At 41.7% G+C, this 15,333-nt stretch overlaps 1 protein-coding gene across 1 annotated transcript in view; it reads left to right on the top strand.

Moving 5' to 3' along the window:
* The window catches only part of LOC306759467 (tensin-3-like), a gene marked incomplete at its 5' end in the record, with an annotated part of 57,205 nt that overhangs the window by 7,384 nt on the left and 34,488 nt on the right, over positions 1-15,333 (top strand). Inside the window, 4 exons of the mRNA XM_079245133.1 lie at positions 1,986-2,115; positions 2,327-2,392; positions 5,273-5,377; positions 10,954-11,865. Of these exons, the coding sequence (XP_079101259.1) occupies positions 1,986-2,115; positions 2,327-2,392; positions 5,273-5,377; positions 10,954-11,865 (1,213 nt within the window). The remainder of the gene's footprint in view (positions 1-1,985; positions 2,116-2,326; positions 2,393-5,272; positions 5,378-10,953; positions 11,866-15,333) is intronic.

Here is a 15,333-nt window from a genome sequence, read left to right on the forward strand (position 1 = left end):
AGTACTTTTACTTCCACATTGCATCTTATTCAGTAGAGGAACACACTGGAAGGTAGTGTCAGTGAGTAACTTTGTACATTTTGCCATGTAGAGTTGGTAAACTGGGGTTTAAACCAGCAGGTTTTCTACTGAAAAACACTTTTACTTCCTAATCTTTCAGTCATGATATTCTGTTCCTTGTTTTCAGTCACATGACTTCTGCAGGCCTATGTGAAAGGAAGATACATTCATATGTTGGGATATTTTCAAAGTTTTGATGCAAGTTCACATACTACATGCCTTGATAGTAGATATTTGACCAAGAAAGATTAAAACTTTGAAGTGGAGGAATATTCCTGTCAATTTAGTAAGTTGATATGTGGGTGTTTGGTGCTTCAGGCAAACTTCAACACCAATACGCAGATGAAAGCTTAAAAAAGCTAGGAAGTCTGGTGATTCCGTTACCCCGGGAATATTGCATTAAAAAGCTGGTGATTGACACACCTACATTTCTAGAAACCAATCACGTATTGCTAAAACGTTTTGTCACTCTCATGAAGTGGTTTACTTAAACATTACCGTATGATGTATAAAATAAAAAAGTGTAAATGAACTATAATAATTTTGATGTTTTGAGACAGTTTTTGCTTCACAGTTAAAAGAAAAAGGAGACAGGTATGTGAATGATGTGTTCACACATCCACCTTGACTCACACAGAATATTGATAAGAGCACGTTATCTGAGAATGTTTACTAGACGAATTGTTTTACTTTTTGCTTGACAGAGACAGCATTTTAAAATACAAAGGATCTATTGTGGAGTGTTTATATTCCTTCATGACATTTATAAAAGTGAATCGGATGCAAACACAGGTAAACCGCGCCAACAAAACGATCAGGGTTGAAAGGATCTGGGCCCAAATGTTCAGTGAGCTGCACAGCCTTTTTGTGGTACAATCATTAGAATATTATTTGGAAGAGGAACATGTGTTTGATAATGGCTTGACAATCTTTGTTGTTTGTAGTGTTATCAACTCAACAGCCACTTTATCAGGTCCACCTTCTAGTACCAGGTTGGACCCGCTTTTACCTGTAGACTTGCCTTAGTTCTTGATTTCATAGATTCAACAATGTGTTGGAGACGTTCCTCAGAGATTTAGCTCCATACTGACATGAAGCATCATGATGCTGCACATAACCATGAGAATCTCCCCTTCCACCACATCATGATGAGAATCTCCCGTTCCACCTCATCATGATGATGAGAATCTCCCAAAGCTGCTCTGCTGGATGTAGATCTGGTGACTGTGGAGGTCAGTGGAGGACAGTGAACTCATCGTCATGGTGGAGATGATGTGAGCTTTGTGACATGGTGCATCATCCTGCTGGAAGTTTCCATCAGAAGATGCTACACTGTGCTCAGAAAGGGATGGACATGGTCAGCAGCAGGACTCAGGTAGGCTGTGGAGGTTAAACCATGTCATGCTGTTACTAAGGGGACCAAAGTGGGACAAGAACCCCCCCTCCACCATCCCACCAGCAGCAGACTGAAGCGTTGATCCATCCTGAGGATGAAAATATGGATCCATCTGATGTTTCCTGCAGATTCTGATCCTACAGACATTCTGGTCCAGACAACTGCTGCTTGCTGGATATTTTCTCTTCTTCAGACCTTCTCTGGAAACTCTGGAGATGGTTGTTTGTGGAAAATCCCAGTAAACACTCAGACCAACAACCTTAAATCTAATTTCTTCCTCATTCTGATGCTCAGTTTGTGCTTCAGCAAGTCGTCTACATAACTGGATGTACTGAGTTGCTGCCGTGTGATTGGCTGAGCAGATAGTGTTGTTGAACAGCAGGTGAACCTGATAAAGTGGCTGCAGTGTTTACCAACAGTATTAGAAATATTATAATAAAAGTCATAATTATAGTGAATGATTGAGCCAGAAACTTGAGAGTTCATTACAGAGTAGTAAAGTCTCCATCATCTCATTTTCTTGTTCCAGGTGGTTTGTTATGATAAAAACAGCCGTTCAGCCAGTCGTCGGGTTGTTTTCCGTCTCCAGTTTCACACGGGCCTCATGGTCGGACACACCCTCTCTTTCTCCAAGGCGGACCTTGACTGTGCCAGTGAAGGTATTTATAACCTGCCAACTTGTGTTCCAGCTCCACTCGATCAGGCTTTAATCTGTAACTGATAAATCTGTTGGCGGGTCTGTTCTCCAAGCACCTGAACTAACCCTGGAAACATGTCAGCTGTTGCAGCCATGAAGGACGCATGGAAACGCTCCCAGCATGTGGAGAGAAGGGTCCAGATGTCTGACTTTTTCCCCTCTTAATATTCCAGATCCCGTCTTCCCAGATGATGGAAAAGTTGAGCTGCTGTTCTCTGAAAGTCCCGAGAGGATTGCAGGTAGACGCACTGATTCAAACCAAGCTGGACAGGTGGTAAAATTCAGGTTTAAATGTGTGTCAGATGTTACAGGTTTCAGCTCACAGCTTCTGAACACTCTTTGAAGTTTTAACAGAAAATGTTGAAGTTTTGGTGTCATTCAAAGCCAAAGGTGTCAGTAGTAGTGAGTGATAAATCTGTAAATCTTCTGTGGCTGATGTTTGTGTTTACTGCATTCATCTGATCAAACTATCTGATATATATCTGGGTGCATGAGAAGCATGAGAACAGTTTGATGAGATTTGATCTGATAAAGTTTTTAGAATTGATCTTGTACAGATTTTTATCTTCTATTGCAAACTTTCACAAACAAACCATATGTGGAGGTATTTCTCCAACTTCAGGTGGATGTGTTTGTGAAAAGTCAGGACATCCCAAGTAGTTTTGGCATTTTATTGCATGTGAGAAAGACGTTTTATAGTTCTTATTTAGTTGAAGTTTTGTCTCTTAACTTATTCTTAAGTTTTGTCTATTTATTTTTAAAGCTGTTTTAGTGACGTTTACCACTCATTTATTCATTCATTATCCTAACCGCTTAGACCGCGGGAAAGGTCGCAGGAAGCTGCAGCCTGTCCCAGCATACTTTGGGCGAAAGGCAGGGTATACCCTGGACAGCTCGCCAGTCCATTGCATGACCAACACAAAGATAAACAATGTTTACCACTGGTGTAAGCAAAGCTACTGCTTTGCAAATAAGCACCAAAGCAGACCCTATAAAGCAGTGGTTCTCAAACCACAGGGAGAGGCGGTGTAGCCACATAACAGGTGGAGGCTCACTGGACTGGAAAATGTGGCAGATGAACTAATGTTTTGACAACTCAAGCTCTTGGAAACCTGCTGGTTCACACACCAGACCACTTGGGGGCAGCAATGCACCAATTAGTTTCTGCAAACTGACAAAGCACAAGAAGAAGAAGGAAGAACCACGGCACAGAAATCGGTTTACTAAACCAAAATGCAATCTTTGTAGGTGGTTTATTTTAAGCTCAACTTAACATATTTAATATAACTTGCATCATTTTGCACTGAGCCATGTGCTTTGCAAAAACATAACATCTAAAGTCCCTCTTTTAAACCATGTTTGTTCAATTCCATTTCATCTTTATTTATATGGCCTCAAATCACGGCAATGCCATCTCAAGACGCTTTACAGACAGGAAAAAAAATATTATGAAAGCCAATTCATAATAGCCACTATAAGGAAACCAACAGATTGAGCTGGAGGGTCCAACTCAATCACCCATCCTGAGCAAGCACACTGGCGACAGTGGGAAGGAAAAAACTCCCTTTTAACAGGAAGGAAATCCAGCTCCGAAGAAGGAAACCAAAGTGCCTGACACTGTGGAATATTGTTATTTAAATATCAAAACACATTATAGTGATTTAATGTTCACATTTTAAAAAGAATGCCTGAGAACCTGGGCTATGAAGAGAGTGTTCCTGTACAGACTGGCTGCAGTTCCAAGTCAAATGTAAAGGAAAAAGTAGGAATTTCTCCATTATAACCATGAAAAGCTTCCTTCTACCTGAAAGTAACTTGTGCTGAAATATGCTATATTTAAAGATACTTATATATTTAATGTCAATGGCAGTTTTTTACCTCCCAGCCTGGGGACCCACAAAGAGATCTGGAGGTCTGCAAGACTTTTGACTGAGTGATTAATTTAACTGAGGCAATGTGCACACAGAGACAGGTTTAGATGTATCTGCTTAAGTATTTTTATCTTTTGGTTGTTTCATTCAGAAGGAAGCCTGGAAACATCAAGTCCCAAAGTGATCAAATAAACATCATCAAAATACAAAAATTCAATGTTTTAAAACATATATCATGAGTCAATGATTGAAAAAGCTCCTTTGTAGGCCACACCTTGTGAATCCAATCAGTTTTTATCAGGGTTTTAGTGAGGTCAGTGAGCTGGGGGAGCAACGGGAGTGAAGAAGTTCATTCAGGTAACCCTGATTTTTCCTGAAACTTTTGACTAATATAAACATGTAAAAAATGCCCCAGTTAACAAAATTTATCTTTACTTAAAAATGAAAACGTGAGGAAGATTTTTACCTAAAAGACAAACTGCAGAACTTTTCCATTTTCCCATCACGTACCCCCCCCCCCCCCCCCCCCCCTTTCTCTCTTTTAATCTTCTTGTGTTTATTTGCTGAATCAGCAACATAGCATGTTCAGACCAGTCAGTTTTATAGTGTCGGTTTATCGGGACACTGCTGGGCAGCAGCAGCTCTAATAATGCAGATGATAGATGTGATTGTCATCTAACAAGTCATGACACTGTAAGAAAATCTTAGAAATACGTGGGAGTTTGCAACACTGCTGGGTCAGACCTTAAAGGAGAAGGTTTCTTCTTTAATTGGGTTAATAGCTGAAAACATCTGGACTCATTATTTGGGTTCCACAGCTGCACTCAGCTGCATCGTGTCTCTGACTTCAAGCATAAGGGAAACACACTGAAACATGCTCAGGTGTAAAGAAAAAAGCTCAGCTGCCAGAGGGGGGCAGCGTTGGTCACCGAAGTGGCCCCTCAGCACCAACAAGCAGGCTCCTCAACAGGAAGCAATATAGGGGGGGTTATCACACACACACACACACACACACACACACACACACACACACACACACACACACACACACACACACACACACACACACACACACACATCTGACTGGAATTTAGATAATAGATAGTGTACACAGGGACAATCACGGATAACAAGGAGCAAGCAAAAAGCAGAGTAAGGCTCACATTTTGCTCTTAAAAACAAACCTTCTGCAGAAGAATCTGATAAATCTTGTTTTTTCACAGATTGTTTGTTGTTTGTCTTGTGCAGGCAGGGAGCTGTGGCATAACGGGCGCTCCGTGACGGTGGACTATGACACCTTGGACCCTTTGATCAGACGGGATTCATATCAGGAATCATCTTTTCTTGAAACAGGTGAAGGGCTTTCCAGGAACCTATCAGGAATCCCCACTAATGCAGATATTTTCTGCTTTTTCATCTTCTCTCCGTGTTGTTTGGAGCTCGAACGGCTGAGCTGACTTCAACACTAAACAGGTTATAAAGAGGAAAATGTTTTATCCTGGTGCTTAGGAGCTAAACTTTCCCATTTCATGTCTCTTTCTCCAGCTTTCAGTCACTTTCTTACATTTTTCGAAGTACTTCTTTATGAGTCCGAATTTGAGTTTATTTTCTTTGTATTGTGTTTTTCTCAAACTATTTGACATTAGAGGAAAGAATTGAGATTCACACGTCCAGGAAAACTGCTTGCAGGACTTGAACCAGAAGACATTTTTCTGTTCCTTCTGTATTTTAGTGGTAGCTGCTGTGCATTGTGCATTTTTTAGGAACTTTTATGGAGAATCTTATAAAAATGTAGAATCTGAAACATCCGTCTGATCAGGATGGAAGCAACTGGCCGACTAAAGCAAACGTTTTTAAAAAAAGAAAAAGAGTCGTCCAGCTGACCGAAGCTGTTTGTTTGTGCTGTGGGATAATGATGCATGAGAATACTTAGCAGCCCTATTTACAGTTAATATGAGCATTTCCAACACATTGATAGTAAATGGTGCTATTAAATGTTTACTTATAACCCGACTGCAAGGTCTAGAAACCCGGATCAGATTCGACGTCACGATACAGCAGCTGCTTTTTGTTTCCACTTTCACAACTACCAGTTTAAATTTAAACACTAAAACATGTTGTTTAATGAATCAAATCTACCAGGTGAATGTTGGAAAAGATCATGGTGATTACCATGTTTGATTGTGTGCAGCTTGGAAGCTCCTCTAGCAGCATAACTGGAAGTAATGGTTTCCTCTGTGATGCTATCACATCCCAATATTCTGGTCTGCTTCTTTTTACAGCGATGTTCAGCTCACTGAGGTTTGCAGCGTTTCTTTACAGCATTTTGGTCCAGTTACAATCGGGACTTTGTGACCGTGTTTTTTGTGAAAAATCATCTGAGTCTGATGCAGAATCAGAAGAAATATTTAGGCTGTCATTTTAAACATTTATATGAATGTTAAAGTCACCGACTAATCACTTTGTCTGTATGCAGCAGTGAAAAAAGTCTGAAAACTCCTCAGAAATGCTTAGTTATAGCCCAGGGGACAATAACCAGCAGCTAACGGAAGTGGTTTCTATAACCTAATAAGGGTCTAATCTGACTGATCTCAGTCCTGGATAATTACCAGGGTTTTTTTCTCAGCTGACGTATCGCTGAGTGGACTAACTCGATCAGAAACATGGGCAGGGTGGTGATAAGCCACATGCTTCAGTTTCTCTCTTCTAGATTTATTTTCCTTCTCTTATTTTATTTTGTTTTGGAAGCATTCATTTGTTCTATTATAGGTCTGCTGATAGATCCTTAAACCGAGATGCTGTCTCTCCCTCTTTGGAGTTGACAGAAATGGACATGATCAGTATGATTCCCAAAGCTGTACATGACCCAGCTAATTCTAATTTCCTTGTTTATACCAACCATTTGTTATATGAAGAAGATTCTCCTGATTGCAGCTCAGCCAAAGTTTCCAGGAGACACTGACTTTCATATTGGTGGAACATGAATGATTATTTAACCATTAAACCTCCACTACATCGCCGCCACCGAGCCTTATCACTTATGCAATGAACATTTTCTTAGGAACAGTAGTGTGTAACTTTGTAGGGTAGATTGTGTCAGATATTCTACTTTTTAGGTGATCCACAGATGTTTCTCAGATGTTTATATCCCATCCAGGTGATTTACAATCCAGCAACAAAATGCAGTGTTTATTTAGAGACTATGATAAATCGACAATCAGTGATCCATGGTAACACCATTATTTATCACATTTTCATGAAAAAAACCAACACTACTTTGTTGGTAAGAAACCTCTATTCTGACCTAGAAATGATGATGTGGCCATTTCTAGTTTAGCTTTACACCAATCAGAGAGCTTAAATCGTCAGTAATGTCCAAAAACAGCCGCCAAAGATCAATAAGTGAGCAGAAAGTTCTGTGTGTGTCTGAAAAGAAGAAGAAAAAAAAAGGTCCTCTATGGCTGGAATTAAGACAAGACGACGCTTTTCATGCACAGTTGGTTTAACGAGGATAGCAGGTAAATAGCAGCATAAATTACTGAAAATAGCAAAAAAAAAAAAAAAAAAAAAAAAAAAAAAATTCTAAATAGTTTCTGGTTTGTTTGTTTCTATGCCAGCATTTTTTTTCTCCTTAAAGCCAAGACCTGAGAGGACGATGTGCAGATGAAAGAAGGAATGCTCACTGCTGATCTGTGTGTTATTTCTACAAAGTCCTGTTAGTAATAAATTCAGTTTGCTTCTTCTGGCTGGTATTTATGTTGCTATATCTATTCATACATTAATTTGACATAATTTTAGATTCACAATCTGACACCGGAGGCTGAAAACATCATGCCTGGATGCTGACTTTGAAAAGGTCGAGCTTCTACAGACATTTTTATGTCAAATAAAACAGAAAAAAAAATGTCTCTGAGTTTTAATGCAACACACAGCAGTGCTGCAGAAACCAAACTGGAATCCAGTAGTAAATATGAATGGTATTTTCATCAAATCAAAGCCAAATCAAGCCATTATGTCGTACAGAAAAGTGTAATCTCACGGTTAAACCTGAACAGGAATATGTCTAACTCTGCACCTTCAAATTTTCTGCTTTTCCAGGTAAAGCTGGTGAATAAAGCAGAAAACCAGAGTGTGTCACCTTGGAATGAGTTGGTTTGTGTCCGAGGACCAGTAAACTCTAAAAACTTAATGAGGTGATGAGAATTGCATTTCTGACCGCTGCTCAGACGTTTTCAGTTTGGATGCACGTGCTGCACTCGGTGTTGGGGACGGTTACCTGCTGTGGTCACAAAGGCTCTTTCAAAGCTCCTGGAAAATGTGTGTAACAGCATTCACCTCAACACCAGCCAGACCAGACCTGTGCATGAGGACACAGACTCCCCCCTACTTCCCATTTAGCTAAAATAACCATTCACACACACACTCAAACACACACCAGACAGCTGAAACAATTGCTTTAACTGCTGTTTGAGGTTTCAGTTCCAGCTGTTTTATGCCGTTGCTAAATCTGCCCCTGCCAGCTATGTAATTTCCATCCAGAGACATGTGGAAGCGTAAACACAAACACGCACACATGAACTGTGAGGGTAATGAAGGTGCCAGCCTGTTAGGAACACCGCTGGCTGCAGGAATGTTGTTTTGAAGCACAAGTGGTTCTACTTTACCCTCTCCCAGCCCTCCCCTCTGCTGCTTCTATCACTTCATCTCCTCATCTTCACTCCTTTTCTTCTCCTGCCTCCTTCGAGCTCAGTCTGCGCGCCGCTTTCAGGTTCAAGTTGCAGGTTGCAATTTGTCCAGTATGTCCCCATCCCCCTTCTGCACACAGCCTCTCCAGAGCACGCCTCCATATTTACATTCCCTGCTCCAAATTTGGGCAGCTCAAGGTCCCTGCGCTTTGAGTTTTTGTCTTGAAAGTGCATTATGTGTGCTGCACACTCTGCCACCTGTGTGTGTGTGTGTGTTGATCTAGTGAATGATCCACCCTTCAGTTTCCTTCCCCTCCTGCCCCCCCCCCCCCCCCCCCCCCCCATGACGTGAAAACGCAGGAGTGCACACACTCTCTCCTCACTGTTACCTACCTGGGACAGGATGCAGGGGGGAGGGAAAAAGGAAGGCGGGATTCGTAGTGCAGGGACGGAGGAGTGACATGCAAGAGGGGGAAAGGGAGAGTAGGAGGGGGGGGGACACCAGAGGGCTGTTAGCACCTTAAGGGAAAGAATGTTCTTTGCTTGTCTTCCTGCGGCAGCCTCAGACACACAGAGGACAACAGAAGAAGAGAAGCTGCTTTCAGCCTTCATCCTTCTCATTCTGCCCTCGTCCTCGCTTCTCTTTCCCCGCTGCTTGTCATCTGTTTCTCTTTTCCTCTGTCTCTGACTCCGGAGGGAGGCTTCAGCCAAGCATTTCCATCCTGTTTCTGCTCTGCAGCGGGGACAGTGAAAGTTTAATCCTGGCCGCTGGTGAAGTAAGACATTGTTTTTGTCTTTATTCTGCACTTTTTGCTCATTCTGCACCAGTTTGCAAACTGTCTGCATCTCTGTGTGGGAAACATCCTACAGCAGCTGTGACTTCTTACCATGCATGTCTGGTATTTGAGTTTTATTGCCTCTCTGGACTTAAGTGTGTGTGCTCGTACAGCTCTGGTATGCACTGTATGTATTGTTTCATGAAGCAGTCAATTTATGTAAAGCTTAATAATGTTTATTCCTACCTTAATTATGTTGATGAGTGTTAGCAAGTATGGTCATTATTTTGTCTAAATGAATTGGAAAAACACTAAAATATAATGTTTCCATCTGGATTTTGTTGTCATATTTGGGCACACAGATGTAATCTGTGTGTGCAGACCTCAGGTAGATGTGTGTGACAGACACGTCCTGTCTGTGACACGCAGACTCACACACGCGTCCATCAGCCTGAACAAAGGGACTCTGTGTTATCTACACGGAGTGTGTCTGGAGTGATGAATCATATACGTTACCTTGATGCAGGTGTGGAGTCGCATAAGGCGGAAACTCCTTTAAAGGTGGACTTTTATCTTTTACTGGAATTTTTTCAGGGTTTAAATGAAAGTTTCCTGTTAAGAATCTTCCTAAACAGCTGAGATAATCTAACAAGAGAAGATTGAGTTATTATTTTCTCCATCCCTGATGTTGGCAAAGGAGATCGATCAAAATCTGAAAGTTTGTGATTATTAACCCATTTTAAGTAAAGAAATCATTGCTTCTTTATTTTGGAAATGTTTTATATGTATTTTTTTGCTAAATAACTGGCTAAATAAATAAATAAAGGAGGTTTTATTACTTGATTTGTAATTAAGATTTGGTTTTCCAAAAACAGGAACTTAGGATCCAGAAGTCAGGAGAATATTTCTGTGAACCTGAACTAGTTATGAATTTAACTAAAATCAGGAAAAAAAACCCTCTTCATTAATCCCTGAATAAATATATAAAAATATTACATTTCTGCTACAACTGAGATAATGATGTTTACAACAACAGACCAGTTTTTTTTCTACCATGTCTTTTCTTTAACTTTTACTGTCCTTAATTTTATTTATACTTTATTTTGTAGAAGTTTTATATTAATTAAAATTAGGTAGTTGTTATGATTCAGATTATTAAGAAGTTAAATCCTTATTTTTACCTAACTTCTTGTGTAACATTATTTTATTTCAGCTAATTAAACATGTTTTATATAATTTATTTTGGTTGCAAACTGCTTATAAACTGATTGTCTTGAATACACAGCTTAAATATGAAATTATGGGTGCTAAAATATATTTTTTAAATAAAACCTATTAATATTAATGTTCATTTACAAGGTGGCTTGATTGCTCGTAATAATGTAAAATTGTTGTTCTGTCTTGAAATAAATCAATAATGACTTCCAGTAAATCCTAAACTGAGCTGAGTGTTTGTGTCTGCTTGCAGCTCCTCATGTCTTAGAGCCTGGAAATGGAAGTTTATACACCAGCGTGAGGAAGAAGAGTAGTGAGGAAGGAGTGAGTGCCAGCAGTCCCAGCTGCAGTGACCGGGCTCCGTCCGCCAGCAGTGACTCAGGACTGTCTGTCACGTCACAGGGGCTGACCGCAGCCAATCAGAGAAGAGGGGCCAAGCAGGACAAGTGCATCCAGGCAGGGAAGCTGATCTCTGGGGAGAACTTTGATCCCACGCAGCCTCTTCTGGAGGTCATGACTGAACTTGCCTCATCCGGTGGAGGGGAAGGGGAGATGGTTGGAGATGAGTCTGGACTGGGAGACGCTATCAATGGGGAGGCTTCATCGAGCGAGAGGGAGACTGATATTCTGGATGATGAGGACGAGCTGGACACCGATCCTGCTTTAGGCGTGCCGAGCTCAAGCAGCATTTGCTCACTTTCATCTGAAACTCTGCCAGAAACTCAGAGGCCTTCCCAAACCGAGTATTCAACTCAGTCCTGGGTGCGCCAGCAGCAGATGGTGGATGTCGTCCCTGATGCTTTCCATGCAGTGGATGGAGACCTGAGGTCAGGCAAGGCAATGAAAGAGAGAGCTCCTGACACGCCGCGTCGAGGTCCCAGCAGCAGAGAAGCGGTGCAGAGAGGTCCGGTGGACGAACACCATTCTCGCAGTGTCACAGACAGCACACACAACTTGCAATCTGCCAAAACCGCTTCATCCTGCCAAGAGGATGAATTGGCGTCGTTAACTACAGACATCGATGAGTCTATAGAGCAGCTGAACCAACTGATTCTGGACTTGGACCCCACTTTTGTTCCTGTTCCTACCCGCTGTGCCCCGCTGTCCCGTTCAGCCTCCCAGCACACCAACGGCCTCAGCCACAAAGGACGCACCCATCTCTTAGGTAAGACCAATTAGAAATACTTGAATCAAGTATGACAAGAGCTTAAAGGGTCAGTTCACCTCATTTCCATCAGCCAGCAGCATCACGATGTGGCTGCAGGTCTGACAGCTGATCCATCACACACACAGACATCCTGTCATGATGGGAAGCATCTGGAGTTCGGCAATTTGGAGAAAGTTCCAGAAATTACAGCCATTTTTAAAGTGTAGAAATGTGAAGCAGAGAGTGAAATGAACCCCCGTTGCAACAGGTGAACTCTTCACTCTGTAAAACTTTTACAAACGGCCTCACTAAGAGAAACCCACCTGTGCCAACACGCTCGCGGGACGGTGAAGGTTGCATTCGAGACGGGCTCAGTTCAGTTTGCACTGTGGGTCTGAAGCACCATGGAAACCTCCACCTGAGCGAGTAAATCCTCTTACAGGAGTGTTTGTGTGTGTGAAAGGTATTTGCTGTAGGGGTGTAGGCATTTGATTGAAGACGTAGTGGATAACTTTGCAATGTAAGCAGTGTAAAATCAGGACCTGTGCCCGCGACACAATGACGTGTTTTCCCGACAGTCTGTCTCAATATGGATGGAAATGTACAGACCTGGACGTAAAGATTATGCAAGTGGGTGCATGGACAGACGTGGAAAAATCTACATGTCATCCGTCTAAAAATTCAAAATAATTCAGGCAGTGATGTTAATACACAAGTTTTACCTATTCATAACAGAAGAGCTCAAATCATGCTCTGTGTGCATCCATCAGAGTGTTAGAGCTCAGAATAAAAGCTAAAAATCCCTGATCTGGCCTCCAAAGTCCCAGAGCTAGATCTGTCCAGAAGAGCATCAAAGCACGGAGGGTTTATGATTCATATGTTACACTGTAAACAGTCTGGTGCCAGACACCACAGGACACCCCAGAGGTCCCATGTCCATGCCCCAACAGGTCAGAGCTAACAGCATGAGGGACATCGCCGGATGGTTTGACTGTTGTGCCTTTTAGTGTTGCTGTAACTGAACTGAGATGTATTTATGTCTCTGGAATTCCACGCTGAAGCCCAAAAATCCATTTTCAAACAAATGAAACGGTGTTTAGAGAGATGCATTTGAGAACTGGATTGAATAGTCTCTAAAAATGCTTTGAGTACGACGGCCGTCCTCAAAACGTCAGTTTCAGATGCGCAGGATTTCCCGAGCTGGTAACTCGTGGTTGGAGGATGTATCGCCATGGCAATGTCAAACTGACATTGCCTATCCTCCCAACCTGCTTGTGAGAACAGTGCAAAGTGCTGATATTCCAGCTGCATTAACGTCAGTTGCAGCCAGTGCATCACTGTTGATGGTGCGATAAAGTACAGCTGCAGAGTAATTCTCCCTGCATGAAACACTGACACTACACGGTCCATTTAAACCTTGTAGAAGGCTGCTTGACCAAACAGCAGTGTATGACCAGCTGGTTTGTTGCCAAGGCCAGTAAGTGTCCTCAACTGGCAGTCAGTGCTGGGTTTCATAAAACATGTTCTCATTATGAACTCATCAAACACTGGTGTTTGTTCCGGAGCCCAGTGCAGTAATAGGCTGGGGACCCCCAAATATCAATAAGACATCATCTTGGTCTCCCTAAAATGTAACGCAATGGTCTTTGAGGCATGTTACTATGGCAACATGAAAGTTGCTCCAATAAGATGAACATCATTGTGAAATTTAATGTTTTACCACGATGATTTTACAACCTCAAGCTACTATTTTGAACTTGTGGCCAAATGATCAGAAAAGAAGTGAAACTAAAGTAACGATGGAAAGAAAAGCAACTCCAAGGTCGGATGTTTTGCTTTTTACACACAAGTCTGTTTGTTGTTAATAATCCATGATGCTTTGCTGTCTCTAATCAGTGCAATTTATGATATTTAATTGATTATTTGATTAAGGCGGTGCAGATTGATGAACATCAATACAAAAAGAATGATGCAAACATGCAAAATACAGCAAAACATGCTCATTTTTTTCTTTTTTCCCACAGCAGGAAAGAAGCAACACCATACAAGAAGATATAAACAATAAGCACACAACAGACCCTAAAAAACTGGTTGTAGTAAATATTGTGTAAAATGCATGATATGCAAAACTCAAAGGTCATAATTCACGTAGACGAGTCATTTTATGATGACAAGATAAAATACAGCCACTTACTATCCAACCACACAGGATAATTATACAGAGGAAGAGGATCTGGCACATGTACGCATACGTAAACATGTTCTGCATGTAACGTAATATGATACAAGGCTCAAAAACAAGGCAGGTGTGTGCAGCGACAGACAGAGCTACATGCGTGCATGTGAGGACAGGTTCGGTTGGTTAAGTTAGAGCACCACTGCCACACAGGGATAACTGGCAATATGCATCAGAAAATTAAAGAAAGGGACTCTGAATGCACGCAAGACTACAACAAGGATGAGATTCTAGTTATTTAAATGCAACATACAGTGTTATGAAGGTAAGTTACTCTGCAATCAAAGTGTTGAGCCACAGTTGATAAAAAGTTGATTTGAAGTTAATTTTCTTTTCCCCTCTGGTGATGCATTTATAATTAATTTGCTTGTTTCCAGTTTGGTCAGCAACAGATTAGAAAAAAAAGTACTTTATCAATAATTCATCAGGGATTAATGGATTCACATGGAGAATCTGAAGTTGAATGAAGCCTCATATAAAACTGCATTTGAACTTCACTTTGGAGTCACCTCGAACATCTTGAAGCTGAATGTTTGACTCTCACTAAGCCTGTTTTATTGTTTCATCTTCTTCGCAGTTCGCTGCAACCTGCTGGTGCATATGATGAATTAATCCTCTGTCACATCCACTGGGACGATGCGCGGAGCAAAAAGCACATTTCTGCTCTAACCTCCATCTCTGATTTATTTTCTGCTGGTGGAGTTTGGGTCATAGCTGAATGACTGATCTGAAGAGCAGTGCTGACCTCTAAGAGGCCTGATGGTTGATGTGGGAGGATGAGCATCAGTTTGGGTCTGTGCGGTGGTTGCTGGGAACCACGGCTACGTGCAACACCAGCCTGTGTTATTGATGCCGTTTAACCTCTCACCTTGAGGTTTTCTCTGCTGAAACAAAGAATTTGTGTGGAGGAAAAGAGCTTGAGTGTTTGTACATATGTAGGTCATGTGTGTCAGGGAGTTGGAGGCTGATATGTCCCCGGGGCACATTCTCAGCAGTAACTAACACGACTCGCTTCGTTACTGTGAGGGAAGCCTACATGTTTTCCAAGGGGATGTTTGGAGGCAGGAACTTGTAAGCGACCAAGAATGCTTTTGAAGTTTTGACACAACACTTTGTCCCTCTTCACCCTCTCATCATCTTCTTCAAAAGAGAATAGGCCTGTAACAAATACAGTGGGCATGGAGTGATACTTGACACTGTAGAAACCTCTGTGGAAGCCCCCATGCTTGGCCCGGTGGAGGGACAGTAAC

This window comes from Telmatherina bonti (genome assembly GCF_933228915.1).
Source record: "Telmatherina bonti genome assembly, chromosome: 8".
In the NCBI taxonomy this organism is placed as follows: Eukaryota; Metazoa; Chordata; class Actinopteri; order Atheriniformes; family Telmatherinidae; genus Telmatherina; species Telmatherina bonti.